The 23444-nt window shown below is 41.3% G+C and overlaps 1 protein-coding gene across 2 annotated transcripts in view; it reads right to left on the bottom strand.

Annotated features, from left to right (window-relative positions):
- Window positions 1-23444, bottom strand: part of DLEC1 (DLEC1 cilia and flagella associated protein) — a 90430-nt gene that overhangs the window by 44217 nt on the left and 22769 nt on the right. For both annotated transcript variants that reach the window (XM_030328403.1, XM_030328404.1), the window contains exons 3-6: window positions 21614-21724; window positions 19885-20075; window positions 19437-19657; window positions 18295-18373 (exon numbers count right to left, since the gene is read on the bottom strand). In XM_030328403.1, the coding sequence (XP_030184263.1) occupies window positions 18295-18373; window positions 19437-19657; window positions 19885-20075; window positions 21614-21724 (602 nt within the window). The remainder of the gene's footprint in view (window positions 1-18294; window positions 18374-19436; window positions 19658-19884; window positions 20076-21613; window positions 21725-23444) is intronic.

The following is a 23444-nucleotide window of genomic DNA, read 5'->3' as shown; positions in this document are numbered from 1 at the left end:
GGGGCGATTTGTTACATGGTTATACTAACTGGAATACTGAATATATTAAGATAAAATGAAAGTTGCCCTTAAAACCGTGCCAGAAAGGACCATTTCAAGTACTTTTTTTTTCTATCAAGTACCCTGAACCACTTTTATTCTTAAGCTCCAGAACATAATACATCTGAGATATATGCCTTCCCCTGTGTAAATGCTTAGAATCCTGCAACTGTACAGACATCCACTTACTGTGGAGACTTGACCCTGAGCCTCGCTAAAAAGCCACTAGATGCAGAGGCTTCCAAGAGTAGAATTTGATTCCAAGATTCATCAGATGACTGTGGGGGAAGGGAGCCATAAGCACAGAATGGGAAGAGGCAATGTGGAATTAGACGGTAACTGGAAGCATCGGTACAAAGTCATGATTTTATTATTTTTATCTTTTAAATATTTTTTAAAATTTACATCAAAGTTAGTTAACATATAGTGTAATAATGATTTCAGGAATAGAATTTAGTGATTCATCACCTACATATAACACCCAGTGCTCATCCCAACAAGTGTCCTCCTTAATGCCCATCACCCATTTAGCCCATCCCCCTCCCACAACCCCTCCAGCACACTGTTTTTCTCTATATTTGAGAGTCTCTTATGTTTCGTCTCCCTCCCTGTTTTTATATTATTTTTGCTTCCCTTCCTTTATGTTCATCTGTTTTGTATCTTAAATTCCATATATGAGTGAAGTTATATGATATCTGTCTTTCTCTGATGGACTTATTTCACTTAGCATAATACACACTAGTTTCATTCACGTTGTGGCAAGTGGCAAGATTTCATTCTTTTCGATTGCCGAGTAATACTCCATTGTGTGTGTGTGTGTGTGTGTGTGTGTGTGTGTATACACCACATCTTCTTTAGCCATTCATCCATCGATGGACATTTGGGCTCTTTCCATACTTTGTTTATAGCGCTGCTATAAACATTGGGGTGCACCTGTCCCTTCAAAACAGCACTCCTGTATCCTTTAAATAAATAGCTAGTAGTGCAATTGCTGGGTTGTAGGGTAGTTCCATTTTTAATTTTTTGAGGAACCTACATACTATTTTCCAGAGTGGCTGCACCAGTTTGCATTCCCACCAGCAGTGCAAAAGAGTTCCTCTTTCTCTGCATTCTCGCCAACATCTCTCACTGCCTGAGTTGTTAATTTTAACCATTCTGACTGGTGTGAGGTGGTATCTCATTGTGGTTTTGATTTGTACTTCCCTGATCATGAGTGATGTTGAGCATTTTTTCATGCATCAGTTGGCCATCTAAATGTCTTCTCTGGAGAAGTGTCTGTTCATGTCTTTTGCCCATTTCTTCACTGGATTATTTGTTTTTTGGGTGTTGAGTTTGATAAGTTCTTTATAGATTTTGGATACTAACCCTTTATCTGATATGTCATTTGCAAATAACTTCTCCCATTCCGTAGGTTGCTTTTTAGTTTTGCTGACTGTATCCTTTGCTGTGCAGCTTTTCATCTTGATGATGTCCCAATAGTTCACTTTTGCTTTTGTTTCCCTTGCCTCCTGAGATGTTGTTGAGTAAGAAGTTGCTGCAGTCGAGGCCAAAGAGGTTTTTGTCTGCTTTCTTCTGGAGGATTTTGATGGCTTCCTGTCTTACGTTTAGGTCTTTCATCCATGTTGAGTTTATTTTGTGTATGGTGTAAGAAAGGGGTCCAGGTTCATTCTTCCGCATGTTGCTGTCCGGTTTTCCCAACACCATTTGCTGAAGAGACTGTCTTTATTCCATTGAATGTTCTTTCCTGCTTTGTCAGAGATTAGTTGGCCATACGTTTGTGGGTCCATTTCCGGGTTCTCTATTCTGTTCCATTGATCTGAGTGTCTGTTTTTGTGCCAGTACCATACTGTCTTGATGAGTACAGCTTTGTAATACAGCTCGAAGTGCGGGATTGTGATGCCTCCAGCTTTGGTTTTCTTTTTCAGTCTTTGTTGCTTTTGGTCTTTATTTACTTGTTTTGTTTTTTCATCTTCTCTCCCTTCAGAGAGTCCCCCTTAAAATTTCTTGCAGGGCTGGTTTAGTGGTCACAAACTCCTTTAATTTTTGTTTGTCTGGAAAATTTTTATCTCTCCTTCTATTTTGAATGACGACCTTGCTGGATAAAGAATTCTTGGCTGCATATTTTTCTGATTCAGCACATTGAATATATCCTGCCACTCCTTTCTGGCCTGCCAAGTTCCTGTGGAAAGGTCTGCTGCAAACCTGATCTGTCTTTCCTTGTAGACTAAGGACTTATTTTCCCTTTCTATTTCATGATTCTCTCCTTGCCTGAATATTTTGTGAATTTATGTTGACAGTCAGTTTTTGTTGAATCTAATGGGAGTTCTCTGTGCTTGGTTTCCTTTTTCAGAATTGCTTTGGGATTGAAGCAATCAATTTAGTTTGTTCTAGCTCTGTGAAGAATGCTGGTGTTTTTTTGATAGGGATTGCACTGAATATGTAGATTGCTTTGGGTAGTAATGACATTTTAACAATATTTGTTCTTCTAATCCATGAGCATGGAATGTTTTTCCATTTTTTGTGTGTGCCTTATTCAATTTATTTCATAAGTTTTCTATATTTTTCAGTGTATAGATTTTTCACCTCTTTGGTTAGGTTTATTCCTAGGTATTTTATGGTTTTTGGTGCAATTGTAAATGGGACCGATTCCTTGATTTCTCTTTCTGCTGCTTCATTATTGGTGTATACAAATGTAACCAACTTCTGTACATTGATTTTATACCCTACGATTTTGCTGAATTCATGAATCAGTTCTAGCAGTTTTTTGATGGAATCTTTTGGGTTTTCCATATAGAGTATCATGTTATCTGTGAAGAGTGAAAGTTTGACTTCCTCCTTGCCCATTTGGATGCCTTTTATTCCTTTGTGTTGCCTGATTGCTGAGGTTAGGACTTCCAGTACTATGTTGAATGACAGTGGCAAGAATGGACATCCCTGTCATGTTCCTGACCTCAGGGTGAAGTTCTCAGTTTTTCCCCATCGAGGATGAGATTAGCGGTGGGTCTTTCATACATGGCTTTTAAGATCTTGAAGTATGATCCTTCTATCCTTACTGTCTTGAGGGTTTTTTATCAAGAAAGGATGCTGTATTTTGTCAAATGCTTTCTCTGCATCTATTGAGAGGATCATATGGTTCTCGTCCTTTATTTTATTGATGTGATGAATCACATTGATTGCCTTGTGGATATTGAACCAGCCCTGCATTCCAGGAATAAATCCCACTTGATCGTGATGAATAATTCTTTTAATGTATTTTTAGATCTGGTTGGCTAGTATCTTGTTGAGGATTTTTGCAGCCACAGTCATTAGAGAAATTGGTCTGTAGTCCTCCTTTTTTAGTGGGGTCTTTGTCTGGTTTTGGAATCAAGATCATGCTGGCATGATTTTAAATATGTATACAGCTGTGTATGGACAAATGCATAGACATGTGTATACATACATATGCATATATATGGTTGAATCCACGCAATTACTCTTTTTCTCCAGCTCTGTCCATTGAAAGGACCCAGAACCAATGACACCCCAGCAGGAAACAGCAGATCTAATGCTTGGACCCTGATTCCTAAATACCAAGTTTCTGTGTTCTCCACATAAAAGAACAGGGCTTCTTAGAAACTGATTCAAGAACTGGGACAAAGTGAGTTTAAGATGAGCCTGGAGCATCTTGTAATGCCAGAATGTAAGGAAGTGCTAAAAAAGAAAGTGAAAGAACACAGAAGACCACTTGTAAGGCTCCCACTGGACAAACCTAGTATAATTACATAAACTTTAAACAAACTCATTCTAGGCTAACACAACTTCGTTATCCAGAATGATTCTAAATAGATGCGCCCTTGAATACTGGCCAAGGAAATGAACTCTATGCAATAGCTACATTTTTATGGTACTACTAGGATACATGTTTTGAAAAAGATAAAATCATCAATTGGTCAAGTGGGGAAAACCCAACTACTTCACTAAAACTGACCAAACAGACCTTTAAGGTGTATTCTCTTGATCAGACCTATGCTGGCCAAAACACTGGGTACAAAATAGGTTCCAAGTGCTTCTTATAATATTTATAATTGCCCTGATGTATTTTACTCTCCTCCACTGTGGGATATTCAGGTGTTTAAATGTTGCTATTCTGCCAATATCAAACTGACATCCCAAAATGATTCTGCATCAGAGACTAAAACCCTTCTGGTTAACTCCTGTCCTTTAGGAACTTTTGACCAAAATGGGAGGAGTTGAGAAGTTTTGGAAGAGTTGAGGGCAATGGTGCAGACCTGGCCTAAAACAGAGATACTAACAGCAAACACTGGAAGATTCACTGTTCCCAGACTCAAGTTTTTTTCTCTCTCCTCTCAGTTACAAATTTGTTTTTGCCTTTGTTCACTGACAACAGCATACTGACTACTATTCCTCAAATGGGCATGCAGATAACAAATTCCTCTGAATTATCCTTTGAAAACGTCTGTCTACTAATGAGTCTTCCAATCCATGAATATAGTATATTCAGTATTGTGCTCGTAAATGTTTAATGACAGGTTCTTGGAGATGGTGGAGAGCCATGATTTGATAGTATTTGCTGGCTTTCATGGTGTAAATACTTCCTCTGTGGTCGATTTCAAGATACCATCACTGAACATGGAGTTGGGGAGAGATGTGCATGGTACATTCTTCTGAGCTACTATGACCTGGCTCCAACATACTACTGGCTATATATCTATTCATCTATTTGGGTCTCCTTTAATTTCTCTCAATTATATTGTTTAGTTTTCTGTCAAAGTCTTGTACATATTCATTTAAATTTGATTTATTTAAATGCACTACAAACTATCATATTTTAAATTCGCTTTATAATAGCTTGCTCTGGTACATAGGAATAAAATTGGTTTTATACATTGACTTTATATCTAGAGACTTTTAATAAATTCACTGATTAAATACAATAGGTTATCTGTGGATTTGGATTTTCTGGGTACACAATCATGTCATCTGTGAATAATAACAGTTTTATTTTTGTAAATACCTTCTGTCAAATTATGAAAGTTTTATTTGATTTTCAGTTTGCTTAGAGTTTTTTAAATTATGACTAGATATTAAATGTTGTCTGCGTCTATTGAAAGATAGCTATGTGAGTTCTCTCCCTTACTGTTAAATGGGGAATTCTACTTATTGCTTTTCAGATGTTAAACTAACTTTGCACTGCTAGATCAAACCACGCTGGTTATAATTTTTTTTAAGTTTATTTATTTTGAGAGAGCGCGCATGCACCCCTGCCTGTGCACCCAAGCAGGGGAGGGGCAGAGAGAGAGGCAGAGAGAGAATCCCAAGCAGGCCCTGCACTGCCAGCGCAGAGCCCGATGCAGGGCTTGAACTCACTAACTGTGAGATCATGACCTGAGCTGAAACCAAGGGTCAGATACCTAACCAACTGAGCCACCCAGGCACCCCTGTAATGCTTATCATTTTCATATAAAGCTGAATTCCGTTTGCTAATGTTTTCTTGGGAAACTCTGCAGTTCTGTTCATGACAAAGTTTAGCTTTTCTTATAATAATCCTTTTCAGATTTTGGTATCCAAGATTATGCTTTTCTCATAACACAAGTTAGGCTGTCTTCCCTTTTTTTCTATTCTCTGTATTGTTTATAAAAGGTTGTTGCATTTCTTCCTCATAGGTTAGAGAGAATTCACAGGTGAAGCCATCAGGGCCTGAACTTTTATTCGTAGGTTTGTTGTTGTTTTAGACAACTTTACTGAGATATAATCTCCATGCCACAACTCACCAACTGAAAGGGTATAATACAGTGGTGTTTAGTATTTTCAGAGAGTTGTGCGACCACCACAATTTTAGAGCTTGTTAGAAATTGTGAGGTTTTAAATTACAGATTCAGTGTCATAAGATTTTTTGGGTGGCTTATTTTCTCCTGATCTGTTTTGTATATTGTATTTTCCTGCAAATGTCTCTATTTCATCTACATTTTCAAATGTCTAGATATAAAATTGTTCATAAAGCTCTTATTTTTCTAACGTCTGTAGGATCTATAATATCTTCTTTTCCTTGATATTGGTGACTTTGTACTTTCTTTCCTTTTTGATCAGCTCTGCTGGGAATTTATTAATTTTATTAATCTTTTCAAAGAACTATGGAAAGAGCCCAAGTGTCCATCAACTGATGAATGGATAAACAAGATGTGGTTGATACATATATACAATGGAATACTACTCGGTGATCAAAAAGAATGAAATCTTGCCATTGGCAACAAAGTGGATGGAACCAGAATGTATTATGCTAAGCAAAATAAGTCAGTCAGAGAAAGAAAAACATCATACGACTTCACTCATATGTGAAATTTAAGAAACAAAACAGATGAACATAGGGGAAGGGAAGGAAAAATAAGAACAGAGAGGGAGGCAAATCCTAAGAGACTCTTAAATAGAGAAAACAAATGGAGGATTGCTGGAGGGGTGTTGGGTTGGGGATGGGCATTAAGGAGGGCACTAGTTGGGATGAGCACTGGGTGTCATAGGTAAGTGATGAATCACTAAATTCTACTCCTGAAACCATTATATGCTACATGTTATCTAACTTGGACTTAAATAAAATTTAAAAAAATCGTTTCAAAGAACTAACTTTTGGCTTTGTTGATCCTACTGCATATTTGCTTTCTATTTCACTTAAATTTGTTCTTGTTTAGGTAGGTGGCTCAGTTGGTTAAGTATTGGACTCTCGGTTTCAGTCCAGTCATGATCTCATGGTTTTGTGAATTTGAGCCCCACACTGGGCTCTGTGCTGGCAGTGCAGAGCCTGCTTGGGATTCTCTGTCTTTATCTCTCTTTACCCCTTCCCCACTTGTGCTTTTTCTGTCTCTGTCTCTGTCTCTGTCTCTGTCTCTCTCTCAAAAAAAAAAAAAACCATAATATAAATTCGTTCTTTTTTTTTATTATTTCTTTCTCATTTCTTTGGGTTTAATTTGCTATTCTAATTTTGGGAGATACCCACATAGTGGATTTTCAGACTATTTCTCTTCTAACATGTAAATATAAGTCTGTACATTTTCTTCTAAGCTTGGCTTTAGCTGCATCCTACAAGCTTTGATGTACCATTTTAAAATGATCATTCATGGGGTGCCTGGGTACTCAGTCAGTTGAGTGTCCAACTTTGGCTCAGGTCATGACCCTGAGGTTCATGAGTTTGAGTCCAGCAACAGGTTCTGTGTTGACAGCTGAGAGTCTGGAGCCTCGGATTCTGTGCGTGTCTCTCTCTCTGCCCCTACCTCCCCCCTCAAAAATAATAAATAAACATTAAAAAAATTTTTTTAGATATTCATTCACGGGGCACCTGGTGGCTAAGTTGGTTGAGTGTCCAGCTCTTGATTTCAGCTCAGATCATGATCCCAGAGTCATGGAATTGAGCCCCAAATTGGGACTCAGCGTGGAGCCTTAAGGCGCTCTCCCTCTCTCTCTCTCTCTCTCCCTCTCTCTCTCTCTCCCTCTGCCCATCTCCCCTGCTTGCACCCTCTCTAAAAAAAAAGATAATGATAAAAGATTATCATCCATATAGAGTAAATAAGGCATGGAGATGAAAACTATAGCATAGGGAATATAATCAGTAATACTGATATTGTGATAACATTGTATGGTGACAGATGGTGGTGACTTATCATGATGAGCACTGAGTAACATGCAAAATTGTTGAATCACTATGCTATACACCTAAAACTAATATAGCCCTGTGTATCAATTATACTTCATTTACTTTTTTAAATGATCATTATTTTCTATTTTCTCATTTCCATTATGATTTCTTTGGTTCATGAGTTTAGTAATCAACTGCTTAATTTCCAAATATTTGGGTAGTTGCTAGTTATATTTTTGTTGTTGGTTTCCATATTAAGCCCACTAGGTTCAAACTCTCTATGCGTTTAGTCTTTTGAAAAAAAAATTAAAGATGTATTTTTGTTTATTTATGGAGGTTGCACGCTCGAGTGGGGGAGGGGCAGGGAGAGAGGGAGAGAGAAAGAATCCCAAGCAGGCTCGGTGCTTTGCGTGGAGCCCAACATGGGACTTGACCCCACAGACCACAAGACACCACCTGAGCCAAAATTGAGACTTGGATGCTTAACCGACGGAGCCACCCAAGCACCCCAGTCCTTTGAAATGTTTTGATAATTGCTTCATGATTCAGCACATGGACAATTTTGATGTTTCATGTGCACTCTTAAAAGAAAATACATTTTGCAAGTGCTGGCTGTAGTGTTATATATAACTCAATTAGACACAGTTTGTTAATTGCTCGATTCTTCTATATCTTTACTGTTTGGGTCTAGCTGCTTTTTAAGTTTTTGAGAGAAAAAAATGTTAAAATCTCCTACATGTTTGTTATTGTAGCTGTTTTTCTTTTAGTCTTATAAAATTTTGCTTAGTATTTTGAGGCTAAACCATTCGTGTGTACAGATTTTAAATAGTATCTCTTGGATGGACTTTTTTCAACCTTTGTCGACTATGAAATGTCCTTTTTTTCTTTTCTATTAATGTTTCTCGACTTCTCTGATATTAGTAAATCCACACCACCTTTCTTGTGCATAAAATTTAATGTATCTTTACCCATCCTTATATTGTCAATCTTTTTGTACCCTTACTTTTAAGGTTATCTCATATAAGCAGCATTTAGTTGGTTTTGTTCTTATTCACAGTCTGAAGGTCCTTCTCTTTTAATTGGGGTACCTGGTCCATTTACATATCATGTAATTGTTGTTGCTTTTCATTCCTTCTTGCATTTCTCTGCTTCCATATGAGTGTCATTTTCTTCTGATTAAAAATTCCTTTGGTGTAGATCTTCTGGTGATGGAATTATCATTATCTGATAGTGAATTACCAGTTTTCATCTGAGAATTTCATTTTATCTTCATTTTTTTTAAGTTTATTTATTTATTTTTAAGAGAGAGAGAGGGAGGGAGGGAGGAGAGGGCATGAGTGGGGGGTTGCAGAGAGAATCCCAAGCAGGCTCAATGCTCAGCGTAGAGCCTGACACAGGGCTTGATCTCATGACCGCGAGATCATGACCTGAGCCCATACCAACAGCTGAATGCTTAACGGACTGAGCCACCCAAGCATCCCAACTTATCGTTGAAATTTTTGAAGAATATTTTCACTGGGTTTAGAATTCTAGATTGAAAGTTACTATCTTTCATCACTTTGAAGCTTCCAAGTATTTGCTAGCTTCAAACATTTCCATTAGAAGGTGGTGGGTCTTTTTTCTCCAGATATTTTAAGTTTGGGTTTCCCCCACCTTTTCTTTGGTTTAGAACAGAATTTTACTATAATATGCCTGGGTATGATTTTCTTTTATTTTACTCTGCTTAGGGTTGTTAGTGTTTTACTCTATGGCTTGATGTCTTCATTACTTTTTGGTCACTGTCATCCACTAAGTTTTCCAACCCTGCTGCTGCCCTCATGCTCTCTCTCCTCCCAATTACACAATAGACCTGCTTACTAGGTCCCATATTTTTAAATGCCACTTTCTGTATTTTTTCTTCTTTTTTCCCTTTGTGTTTTAGTTTGGATCATTTCTACTGACCTCCCTGTAAGTATTATCTTCATCTGTGTCTAATTTGCTGGTAAGCCCTTCCATTGAGTAATTTCAGTTCTAGAATTTTCATGTCTTGTAGATTCCTATTCTTCAGGTTATCTAGTTATAATACGGCCATAACTGGAAATCTGCCTAATACATGTATGTTTCTAACACTTGGTTTTGAGATACTAGACTTATAAGAGTTGTAAAAAATAATCCAGAGAATTCCCATATGGTCTTCACTCAGCTTCTCCTTATGTTAACATTTTCATAACAAGAGAACTATGATCGAATCTAAGAAATTAAGCTTGCTACAATATATTAACTAAAGTAAGAATCTATGTAAACTTTTCCAATTTGTCCACTAACTTCCTTTTTCTATTGCTGGATCAAATCCAAAACCTGAAATTCCATTAGGTTCCCATGTCTTTTTAATCTCCTAGGATCTGTGACAGTTCCTTAGTCTTTCCTTGTTGTCCATGACCTTAAGCATTTTAGAGAGCACTGGTCAGTTATTCTGCACAATGTCCTTCTAGAATGGTCTTCAGTTGGGTTGGTCTGATGTTTACTCATGATTACATTCAGGTTATGCATTATTTACAAGAATATCATACAAGTGATGTGCCCTTCTCAGTATGTCATATTGGAGGTATATGATACGTATTAGCAGTGATGTTAAAATTAATCATTTGGTCAAAGTCCTATCTGCCATGATTTGCCATGGCACAGTTACTATTTTTCCTTTGTAACTACAAAGTATTTGGGGAGAGACTATGCAATCATCTGTTTCTGCTAAAACCTTTACCCCCAATTTTATCATCTATTAGTATATCCTGCCTGCAGATTTTATCAGTGTGATATTTAATGGTAACTTTTTTATTTCTTTCATTCTTTCTACGTATTAATTAGAATTATTCTGAGCCACTTGGCTGGCTCAGTTGGTGGAGCCTGCGACTCTCGATCTCGGGGCTGTGGGTTTAAGTCTCACACCGGGTATGGAGATTACTTTAAAATTACAAAAATGTTTTAAACTAACTTAGAATCCTTCCGTAACAAAGAGTCACCCCTTCTCCTCCATTTATTTATTCAGATGTTTACTTATTCAGTATGAATTCATGGACTTTATTTTATTCTTTGGGTTACAATCTGAATGCCATTATCATTTATTTTGTTGTTTGAAATGTTTCAACTTTGGCCATTGAGAGCTCTGTGTCCTTTTGATATGCCCCCTCTTCCTGTCCCTCTTTTTCTTTCTCTCATCACTTCCTTACACTTTATGGCACCACAAGATGTTCTAGGTTCACATATTTCCCCTGTCTCAGCCCTGGAATTAACTAATTTACCAAGGAGCCCTAGTGCCTTCTATTGGAGAATGGTACTTAGAAACCAAGATGTGGACATTAGGTATGCTAAGTGCTGCTAGGATGCCACGATTTCTGTTCCTCTCGGTAGCTGCAACTAGGAAATACATGCAAGTGTACTAACTTATGCATTCACACACATCTATATTCATTCTTGTATGTATCCACCTGTATGTGTAATACATAAACACATTTCGAAACCACAAATCCATTATTTGTATCTCTGACTACAACCCAGCACCCAAGAGCTGATTCTAGCACTCCCTTTCCTTATTTGTAACTTCTTTCTGCAACAGTGAAAAACCTAATTCTCATCCATATATTTTTAAAATTTAAGATGTTTCATCAATATAAAGTTTATGAAAAACTTATAACCACAAATTCTTCTCTGAAATGTACTAATTATGTATGATTCTTTGTGTACCATGGGTGGCTCTTTCCAGCCACATGTACTCAATTTTACACAGTCATATTACGTTGTACTTTAATTTTTAACATTATTATACATATACATCCCCATATAAACATTTTTTCATCCTTAGCAACCTTCTTTTTTAAATTCATTAATTGTGAGAAAGAGGGAGAGAGAGAGCGAGAAAGAAAGAGGCAGCATGAGTCGGGGATGGGCAGAGAGAAGGGGAGACAGAGAATCCCAAGCAGGCTCCGCACTGTCAGCACAGAGCCTGACGCAGGGCTCGAACTCATGAGATCGTGACCTGAGCCGAAATCAAGGGTCGGATGCTTAACCAACTAAGCCACCCAGGCACCCTGCAATGTTCTAAAGGAATAAATACCTTACTAATCCACTTGTGGGCTGTTATTCACTAACTTATCAAAACCCCTTATAAGTTATTTTCTCTCTCCCCTGCACACACACACACTTGGCTTTTTTTTTTTTTTTTTTTTTTTTTTTTTTTTTTTTTTTAGTAAAATATGACACCTTTCATTTGTTCTTGATTTATCAGGGGTAGGCAAGGCCAAGAGGTAGACCCATATTTGAGTATTTATGTAATTTAGTCCATACATATTTACTGAGGAACTACTATATGCTGAGCACTGAAAATAAAATAACGCAAGCCTAGAAATAATTCCTGCCCTTGTTGGGCTTACAGTCTAGTGGGAAAGATAAGTATAAAATTGTGCCACCAAAGAGCAAATGGTGGGAAAAGGGCCTGCAATCGGGACATTTAATCCAGTCGGGAAAGGTCAGGGTGACTTTCCAGAGAAGTGACAACTCAGCAATAGGAAAGGGATGAGCCCTAGAGGACCAGGCAAAGGCAGGAGGGAGGACTGGTCCATGGCAGTCTGTGACCACCTCATCCACAGACTTCCACAGATGGCACCTTCCAGTCCTGCATAAGGGTCTGTCACACGGCCCTGAGCAGCTCTTTCTCTGCCCTAATCCACCCCCCCCAACTGAAATTATTTTTACCCCCTTTCTTGGAGTCTTTGCCAACTTCTGCAATTGTCCTTGAAATCTGATGACCAGACACAGAGGTCCAAAAGAGAATATATCACTGTTACATTTAAGGAATTAAAAAAAAAATTGCTTTAACATTTAACACATAAGACTGACATGTTTGCCCGCTTTTGCCCTGGGTGCTTGAGAGCTCATAAAGAATAATGGGCTGCTCTTTAAACTCTAAAGTACAATACACATGTGTGTGAAAGAACTTGCCACATTAGGCCTGGCAGTCTTTGCATCTGGTGAACAGAGTTGGCGGCTACTAAGCTGGGTCTCCGTCTGATTCCCTAGGATGGTGGAGGTGAGAATGAAAATGAAGGAGGCTAGGGAAAAGGAATCAGGAGAGTCCCTATAACTACTCTCAGAGGGATCATTGTATATGCTGTTAAGTGAAACAAGCAAGGTGCAGAGGACAGTAAGAAGGAGAGGGGGTTCAAGTACATCCATATATTTGCTTATGATTCCAAAAAGAAACAATAGAAGAACCCAAACTAATGAAAATAGTTACTTGTCGGGTAAGGAGAGCATAAGGAAGAGGGGAAAGGAGCATGAGGTGAAAGAAAGTTTCTTTTTATTTTATTTTTTTAAAATTTTTTAATGTTTTTATTTATTTTTGAGACAAAGAGAGGCAGAGCATGAGCAGGGGAGGGGCAGAGAGAGGGGGAGACACAGAATCTGAAGCAGGCTCCGGGCTCTGAGCTGTCAGCACAGAGTCCGACGCGGGGCTCGAACTCACGGAGTGTGAGATCATGACCTAAGCTGAAGTCGGATGCTCAACCGACTGAGCCACCCAGGCGCCCCAGAAAGTTTCTTTTTAAATAGAGAATCACAGCCAATAAATGCAGAAGGAGTAACAGAATTAGAAATCACCATTTTATAACCCTTAATTTTGTTTAAAAAAAATGGATCTAGGTAATAATCATCTAAGGCTTCTAAAGCCACTACAAGAAAGGTTGATAAAAACTTCATAAATGACGGTTCAGGCTCGCAGCACCCAAAACCATTCTTTCCTGGTAATAGGAAAAGCAGATACACGCCTCCGGATGGGATATAATAAGAAATACATAGCACCACCAAAGTATTATTCTTGCCAAGAAGAGAAAAAAAACTGAACGTGAATCTAATCAAATGTCTACATCGAACTCTAAGTTTATAGAAATAGGAACAAAGGAACGTGTTTCGTGTCACCACAATGATACAATCAGCCAAATCCAGGATTTATGAAACTACAGCTTCGACAAATAAAGGGCCTTCTTAAAAAGTAGGTTGAGGGGCTTCTGGTCGAAGACCACAACGTGGGAAGACCCAGAACTCACCTCTTCCACAGACGCTCTAACCCTCCACCTATTTACAGTGAAATTCCTCCTGAAGAAGGGCCAACTGAACAGCTACTCCACGACAGGAGACAGAGAGACCACACAGAGAACGGCAAGAGAGATGGGGAACAGTCACAGCGGGAACCCCTACCCCCAATGCCGCAAACTGCAGCAGGGAGGGAGGATATTGAAGGCACAGTTAAAAAAAAAAAAAAAAGCAGTAGTTGAACAGGGCAACTAGAATATAAAGGATCCAGCCTTAGGACTCTGCCGGACAGTGGGAGCTGCTGAAACTCTCCGGCTGGCGAGCCCTGCGGTTAGCACTCCTCCTCCAGCCGAATTACACAGCCAAGAGCAGGGTCTGGGCACCAGAGCTGGCCTGCCACCTCCCCTAGCACATATGAGCCCCAGCTATCCCACCACCGCGGCCCCAACACAGTGCATACTGAGACACCCTGGTCAGCGCTCACTGCAACTCCAGCCATCACAAATGCAAAGCATCCCGGAACACCCCAGGCTGCCACCACCACTGTGCCAGAGTTGCCGGGTCACCCCCGGCACAAAGCACCCTGGCACCCCCTGGCCCATGCCCACCGCAGCTCCAGCCGCCCCACCAGGGTGTTCCTGTGCAGAGTATCCTAGGAAACTCGAGCCCATGCCATGCCTCAGCTCCAGCCACCTCGCAGGGGTGCCCCTTCCTGGGCCACCCAGGGTCTCCTGGTCCGTGCCTGCTTCAGCTCCAGATGCCCCCAAGGGCACGCCCGTGCAGACGCCCTGGGACATCTCAGCCTGTACCCACTTCATCTTTAGCCGTCCTGCCAGGGTGCCCTCTGCACAGAGAGTTCCAGGACCACCCCAGACGGCACCGACTTCAGCTCCAGCCATCTCCCCAGGACAGTTCCAGCATGGAGTACCCCGGAACCCCCTGCCCATGACAGCCACAGCTCTGACCAGCCAGCCTGTGAGAAGGTGGGGAAGGGACAGTAAAATATCTTCCAAACTGAGAAGGCGCTTTGTGACCAGAAAACAAAGCAGGTGAACCCACGCAATTTATAGAGTTTTATCCAGGGTAACTTACTGACAGGGGGAATCCGGGGGCCAATGATTCAGGCAGCTGCCACATGGCTACTTTCCACAATGTCTGGACCTTAGCCCACAGATTTTATAAAGCGAAGGGGTGTGCAAAAGGGCACTGTAGTGAGATCAAAGGGTTCACATGCGCTTCAAAGGGTCTGCATACACCTAATTGATAGCTGGCCTTTAACTAGGTCTCATGGTGCCACCTGCGCATCAGGACTGGGGCGCCTGGGTGGCTCGGTGGGTTGAGCACCCGACTCTTGATTTTGGCTCAGGTCAAAATCCTGAGGGTGGTGGGATTGAGCCCCACGTCGGGCTCTGCACTGAGCATAGAGCCTGAAGATATTCATTCTCTCTCTCTCTCTCTCTCTCTCTCTCTCTCTCTCTCCCTCTGCCCCTCTCCTCCACTTGCTCTCTCTGTCTTTAAAATTAAAGGAAAGCAGAGGTGGGGGGAAGGAAGGAAAAAGACTATGTTATCTCTAACAGATCTCTAACAGAAGCAAGCTTCCCTCCATCCCAGCCTTGGTGGGCATTTCTAATGTGTATATATTAGTCTTCAGGGGGCTTGGAACACGTAGCCCCAAGAGCGGTCACCTGACGAACGTGAACACGATGGAGGGCCAAAGATGAAGCCAGCATTGCCAGCCTTCCTGCACTCGACAGTCGCCAGGCGCACACCGTCTACACAGAGGACAACCATACACAAGATTATCCCTTCAAGTTTAGAAGCAGCTGTTCCACCTAAGTCACACAAACACAGAAAGTCAAGCAAAGTGAGGCGGGAATATGTGCCAAAAAAGAAAAAGAGCCTCAGAAAAAGAACTAAATGAAACCGCGATAAACAATGTATCTGACAAAAAGCTCAAAGTAATGGTCATAAAGATGCTCACCAGGCTGGAGAGGAGGGTGGAGAAACTCAGTGAAAACTTCAATCCAGAGAAAGAAAATATAAAAAGAAACCAGAATTGAAGAATACGATAACCGAAGTGAAAAATGCACTGGAGAGAACCAACAGCAGATTGGCAGATACAGAGGAATGATTAGCAATCTGGAAGACAGGGTAATGGAGAGCAACCACGCTGAACAGCAAAAAGGAAAGAAAAAGATACAGGAGAGCAGGTTAAGGGATCCCTCAGACAACATCTAGTGAACAAATATTCACATTACAGGGGGCCCAGAAAGAGAAGAGAAAAAGGGGCAGAAAATTTACTTGACGATATAATAGCTGAAAATATCCCAGACTGGGGAAAGAAAGAGACATCCAGGTTCAGGAAGCACAGAGAGTTCCAAACAAGACGAACCCGAGGAGGTCCACGCCATGACATGTAATGACTCAAATGTCTAAGATTAAAAATAAAGACTGGATTTTAAAAGCAACAAGAGAGAAGCAACCAGTCACTACAAAGGAAACCCCATAAGCCTATCAGCTGATTTTTCAGCAGAAACTTTTCAGGCCAGAAGGGAGTGGCATGACACATTCAAAATGTTGAACGTTAAAAACGAGCAATAAAGACTATCCTACCCAGCAAGGTTATCACTCAGAATTGAAGGAGAGATAAAAAGCTTCCCAGAAAAACAAAAGTGAAAGGAGTCCATCACCACCAAATAGTCCTCAGAAGGAATATGAAAGGGACTTCTTTGAGCGGAGAAAAAGCCATAGTTAGAAATAAAATGATGAGAGGAAAAAAATTTAGGAGTAAGAGTAAGCAAACAGTAAAGGTAGTGGAGTCATCACTTATAAACCTTGTATGAAGTTGAAAAGACAAAAGAAGTAAAATCAATTATATCTAAAAAATTAGCTAAGGACTCACAAAATAAAAAGATGTTAAATATGGTAACATATATAAAATGTGGAGGGGAGAGTAAAAATGAAGTTCTTTTACAATGTATTCAAACTTAAGTGACCATCAACTTAATATACACTGCTATGTACTTAGGATGTTATATATGAGTCTCAGGTTAACCGCAAATCAAAAATCTTTTATGATACACAAAAAAAACGAAGAGAAAGAAAGCCAAGCATAACATGAAAGAAAACAATCACAAGGAAAGATAGCAAGAGAAGAAAAGAACAGAAAAGAGCTACAAAATAACCAGAAAACAATTAACAAAATGTCAGTAAGTTCAGACTTATCAATAATTACTTTAAATGTAAATGGTCTAAATGCTCCAATCAAAAGACACAGGGTGACAACTAGATAAAAAAACAAACAAAAAAAAAACACAAAAAAAAAACACCCCTCTCTATGCTGCCTACAAGAGACTCACTTCAGATCTGAAGACACATACACACTGAAAGTTAAGGAAGGGAAAAATATATTCTGTGCAAATGGAAGCAAGCAAAAAAAAAAAAAAAAGCCAGGGTGGCAATACTTATATCAGGAAAAACAGACCTTAAAACAAAGACTGAAAAAAAAAAAAAAATAAATAAATAAATAAATAAATAAATAAATAAAAATAAAAAAAATAAAACAAAGACTGTAACAAGAGACAAAGAAGGGCATTACATAACGATAAAGGGATCAATATAATAAGAAGATATAACTATTGTAAATATCTATATACCCAATATTGGGGCATCTAAATATACAAAGCAAATATTAACAGAAATAAAGGGAGAAATTGACAGTAATATGATAATAGTAGAGGACTTTTTAAAAATGTTTATTTATTTTGAGAGAGAGAACACAAGCAGGGGAGCGGCAGAGAAAGAGAGGGGGACACAGAATCCGAAGCAGACTCCAGGCTCTGAGCTGTCAGCACAGAGCCCCACGCAGGGCTCGAACTCACAAGCTGTGAGATCATGACCTGAGTCAAAGTCAGATGCTTAACTTACTGAGTCACCCAGGAGCCCCAGAATACACATTCTTTTCAAATGCACATGGAACATACTCCAGGATAGAGCCCATGTTAAGCCACAAAACAACTCTCAATAAATTTGAGAAGAGTAAAGTCATATTAAGCATCTTTTCCAACCATGACAGTACGGAACTAGAAATCAATTACAAGAAAAAAGCTAGAAAAAACGCAAACACGTGGAGGCTAAATAACATGCTAGTAAACAACCAATGGGACGATGAAGAAATCAAAGAGGAAATAAAAGAAATAGACTGAGACAAATGAAAATGAAAACACAATGGTCCAAAATCTTTGGGATGCAGTGAAAGTGGTTCTAAGAGGGAAACATACAGCGATACAGGCGTACCTCAAGAAATAAGGAAAAGCTTACCATAGTCTTCTCCCTAATTTTGTCTATAGTTTTAAAATTCCGTGAACCACTTTAAAAAAATAAGGAAGCTGATGAAGTGGGAGCTGTAAGGAAATAAGATTTTTGTTTTAAGTAAGCTCTATGGCGAGCATGGAACCCAACACAGGGCTTTGAACTCACAACCCTGAGATCAAGACATGAGCTGAGATCAAGAGTCAGAAGCTTAACGTGCTGAGCCACCCAGGTGCCCCAAGAAATAAGATTTTTACCTCGTAAACTGGCCCAACTTCATAGTCTGTGAAAAATGCGATTGGTGGTTTAGCAAGAAACACTGGAGTATCAGCACAACTGTGGGAGGGCAAAAGAGGGGAGAAAAGCTGTTAATTTCATCCATGTGCTTCATGTAAAATAAATACACCCAAACCGGGGCGCCTGGGTGCCTCAGTCGGTAGAGCACCCGACTTCGGCTCAGGTCATGATCTCACGGTTCTTGGGTTCAAGCCCCGCATCGGGCTCTGTGCTGACAGATCAGAGCTGGAGCCTGCTTCAGATTCTGTCTCCCTCTCTCTCTGCCCCTCCCCTGCCCGTGCTCTGCCTCTCTCTCTGTCTCTCAAAAACAAATAAACGTTAAAAAAAAATTGTTTTTTAAGTAAATATACCCAAACCATCAGAGATATTCACAAGATGTCATTTACTGGATTTTGTTCCTGTTGTTGAAGCAGGTTACAAAATAATTTTACCCCAGGATAGAATCTTTGTGAAGATACGTACAGCTGCGTGTTTCATTTTCAATATGCATAGAAGGCTTCAGCTGTGGAAGCTTACATAGCAACATCCTAAACTGGGTTTTTAATATGGGTGCTGGTTTTCTTTGAAAATATTAATTTTCTAATTTTTCTTAATAAAAAGATATTTGACTTATAAGTGTTAAATAGTTTTAAGTCCATTAAAACTATGAACTCATAAAGCACTTCACTCCCTTCACGAGGACAATTAATGAAATAAGCCACAGGCACTCACTGAAAGAAAATCACAATGTATGTTATTTGTCATTAATCAAATTTTAAGTATTTTTATTCTTGAGTTTCTATTCCAAGACATAGGAGTGCAGTAGAAGAACATGTGGCTACGGAGATTCCTCCCATCTGACCAAGACTGTCCAGATGTGAGCAGAGGACCAAGACTAACCCGATTCCTCAAACCCCCGGCAGGTCAGAAAAGCACAGTCCAGGCCTCTGGGGGATGTCCGAAGGCCAGGCCTGTGGGGAGCCCGGAAGCCCTGCTCTGCTCCGATACTGACACCCTGTCCCCCAAAAGTCTAGGATCCTCCATATCCCAGGCCAGACCCAGGACCTTCTGGGTCCTCCAACGGGTCTGACTTTCTGATCATACAAGTCAGGGAAAGACCCACCTCTCCACTGGCTCTCCACTCTGGAGGTCTCCCGTCAGCACTGGCTTCTTCGGGGGAAAGAGGAGAGACGTGCCTCCACGTGGAGTGTTAGGAGGGAAAAACCGGGGGTTTTTAAGGAAGCGGATCCGACTGTCCATTCTGGCAAGCAGAAGTCGCTCCAGTTCTCTCTGGGGCACAGGTAAGTGGTTCATCCAATTCTTATGCTTGGGCGGACCTGTTTTCTTTGAAACACACACACACAAAATAGAGAGTCAATGACAGGCAGGGGGACTGTGTGTGCTGGCATCTGGCCAGCCGCACGACCCACGGGTAATCAGTGCAAATCCTCCCCCCTATTTCGCTGTGGATCCACAACATCCTGTGTCACCTGGAACTCCTTCCCCAACCCCCACAACCTCCCTGTGCCCACTGCCCCCACACCCCACCGCGCCCAGGCTTCCACACCAACCTGGACAGTCTTGCGCTTGGCCTCTAAAGATGAGTCCCATGTCAGGCTGTCCACAGTGTAGTCCAGCTCCTCGTCAGACTTAGTGAGCATCTTCCTGCAGGGATCTTCAAGCTTCTTGGTCAGGTGCTTCTTTGGGACAGAACGCTTCTCACAACTGAATGTGAGTTTTGAACATCCAGGGACAGAGACGCCTGCGGCACCAAAGAACCAAACTGAAAGCTCCCACAGACGAAGTGGACATTTCTAAGATGCCCAGATAAAACCACCAAAGCCACTTTGAACTTTTTCCTCAACTTTCACATTTATTATACTAGATATAATTGCTCTTCAGCATATAAATTATCCCTGGGACTTATTCTACGTACTCGAGACTCAGGAAGAGAGTGTTACAGTATTTGATTGTCAAACACGGTCAAAGAACATGAGTAGATCGCTGCCTGCCTGTCCGCCTCTAACGCAGGTACACATACCCTGTGTGTGAACTTGCTTTTCAAACAGTTCACAGGAGAAATCAAAGTTTGTATTAGTTTTGTATACGCATAAGTTCATCCCCAAAAGGTTAAAGGAGAACGCTCATTGCTAGCAAGAATGCAATGAAACTGGCAGCGGTACAATACCTGGTAAATCCTCAATACATGTTAACTCTGCAAATTCATCTGCATAACACCGAATTTCCAACTACCTTCACAATATCAAGTGGCTTGGTATCGCGTGACACTTAATTCTGCTACCTCTCTCTGGTCTGCCTTCTCTGTGCAGCTCAGGTCGTCAATGGAACTCTGTTCTCATCAGCACCCTTGATTCTCTGGATCACAACCTTCCCACCCCAAATACCCTTCTTGGCTCCAAAGCCTCAGACTGGGTGGCTGGCGAGCTCATCTTCCAAGCCTGGCACCGCTGGGCCATCTTGATATGTGGCCACGGAATCCACAGAGCAACGTCCCCCTGTCCATACACTGACTCTCCCAAAAGTCCGCCTCCCTGCTTAAACCCACAACCAAGCTCCCACCCCACTCACTCTCAAAAGATCTTGCCTCCCACATTACAGGAAACCGGCTCAACATCACATACACATCGTTCTCTGGCTCCCTACTCAGTCTTCCCACCATACTCATTAAAGGAAAAAAGAGTTGTTATTTTCCTACATGGGGTATGGAAAAACCCCACGGTCCATGTTGTGACTCCGTCAGGAATTTGCTCCCTTACTTATCTAGGTTTTCACACCCTCCCTCTCTTGGTTCATTCAACCACTTTTCTTTTCTTTTTTGAGAGAGGGGGAGTGAGTGTGAGCAGGGGAAAGGCGGGGGGCGGGGGGGAGAGAGAGAATCCCAAGCAGGCTCCATGCTGTCAGTGCACAGTCTGACGCAGGGCTCGAACTCACGAACCATGAGACTATGACCTGAGCCGAAATCAAGAGTCAGATGTTTAACCAACTGAGCCACCCAGGTGCCTCCAGCTACTTTTCTAAACATTTTCATATCTCTCGGTGTTGAGCAGCTAAGAAGAATGCATATTCCACCCTGAGGAGTTGAGACTTTGGTCTTGCAGGTGTTAGGGAGTTAGAGAGGAAGTGGAATGCTTAGAACTGACCCTCCCAATAGTCATTATCAAATTAAACGAAAGGGAAAAAAATCCATGGGGAAATGGCAGCCAAGGTGGCCCATGCAGTCCTGCTCCAGAACACCCCTGGGATGATACCAAAGGCTCGAACAGAGTACAGAAGCATTACCTTTAGGTGCAGAGCAAAATGGTACGGTGTCACTGTAGTAATCATCTGGGCAGATCAAATGATGCTTCTGTAGCAACACACTGTCCACACACCATCTGAAGATAGACTTCACTACATAGAAGGGAATAAGGACAAAGGTGTTTCAAGCATTACATTAAAGAACCTGAACCCCAAGTTTTTCATCCTCCAAACCTAAACCAGCTCACAAACTTCTTTCTCAGAACCCTGTGCAATCTTGAGATTAAAGAAACTAATCGTCAAATGATTACCAGCCACTTAAAAGAAGGCAACCATCAGACAAGGCTGTGTTGTGGTATTATTTGAGCTAACATACTGTGTGACTCACGGAGAGGTCTGTTAACAAAATATAATTAAGGAAAGTATGGTAGATCAAATAAATGGCCCCAACCCCTCACCCTTCTCTATATCCACACCCTTTGCCATATGACTTTGCAGTTCCTACAAGTAGAGACAGAGTACACTTCTTCACCCTTGACTTTGGCTGTGTGATGTACTTTGGCCAATGTTGGTAGGGGTTTGCACAGCTGAGCCTACTCTCTTGAGCCTTTGCCATCATGAGAAGAGCTTCCCTGCCCCTGAGAAGAGCTCCTGCCTCTTCACCTTGGACTCTAGCATGAATCCATGTTAAGCAGACTTGAGCCCAACTTGTAGCAAAGAGCCAAGTTCAGCTGGGCCCACAGCTTAAAGCTGGTCTAGCCAGCCAAGACTGGCTAGATCAGCCAATCCCAAACAGATCTACTGACAGACAAAAGAGTAAAATCTCATTTAATGAAGTGGGAAGTCAAGCATTAATATCCATCGTTGTTGTTGTTGTTGTTGTTATTGTTGTTTTGCATCTCTCATCCCTGAAATGCAGCTAGATCAACACCAAACCATCTTACACACCTAGAAAACTGATCTGAGGATTCACACAACAACCTGCACAACATGAACCACAGAACTCAGCAGGTATGTGACGTGGAGAGGGGAACTTGGGGAGAGAGAACTTTGGAGGGCAGGGAGCTGTTTTTGCTTGTGAGGAGAGGACAGAGACATGGGGTGGGAAAGTACAGGAAAAGCACTCCTCCTGAAAATAGCTGGAAAGAGAAAGAGTGGCAACACCTATAAGGGACTGAACATGAAAGGGAGAAAGGAGAGGGTTTAAATACCATTAAGACTCTATAAACAGGGGAGCACAGAGTCTGTGACTCTGCAGCTTGATACCTGGCAGAGCTCTGGTGGGAAGGGCGAATTCCCAGGAGCACACAGCAGGGTTCAAGGGGTCTTTGGGCAACACAGGCAGAGGCGGTTCCCCTGCTGAGAGGACATTTGGTAGAGGCTGTGAGGCCTCCCCACAGGCAAAGCTTCCAGTGGACCCTGGAGAACAGCCACGTTTGTTGGTGTTGGAACAAGGATATTAAGGGTGAAGCCTGGTGCCAGATGTGTGTTGTGATTTCCCATAATCCCTGAAACACTGCTGCTACATGATCCTGTGAACTTTCTCTGGGGCAGGCTAGTACCCAGCCACAGTCTCTGGGCATCTGCAGCAGTGCGGTAATGTGAACGAACATTCTGGGGGGTGGGCCAGCTCATGGAGACTCATCCCCAGAAGGTCTGAGCGGGTCAAAACTGCAGGACCCTCAGAAGTGAGTTTTATCTCAGTCCCATCTGAGATAAAACTCAGGAGGAAGGTGCCACCTAGCAGGACGATGGCTTGGTCGCAGACAGTGTAGAAGTGGGGAATGGACAGAAGCCTGAGACAATGGAGGAGTGCTTGATTGCCAGCTGGGGAGGGTACAGAGTTCTGATACTAGAGACTGGGTAGGTGGGT

Source organism: Lynx canadensis, chromosome C2 (assembly GCF_007474595.2).
Source record: "Lynx canadensis isolate LIC74 chromosome C2, mLynCan4.pri.v2, whole genome shotgun sequence".
Lineage (NCBI taxonomy): Eukaryota > Metazoa > Chordata > Mammalia > Carnivora > Felidae > Lynx > Lynx canadensis.
This window is presented reverse-complemented; position numbering and strand designations above follow the sequence as displayed.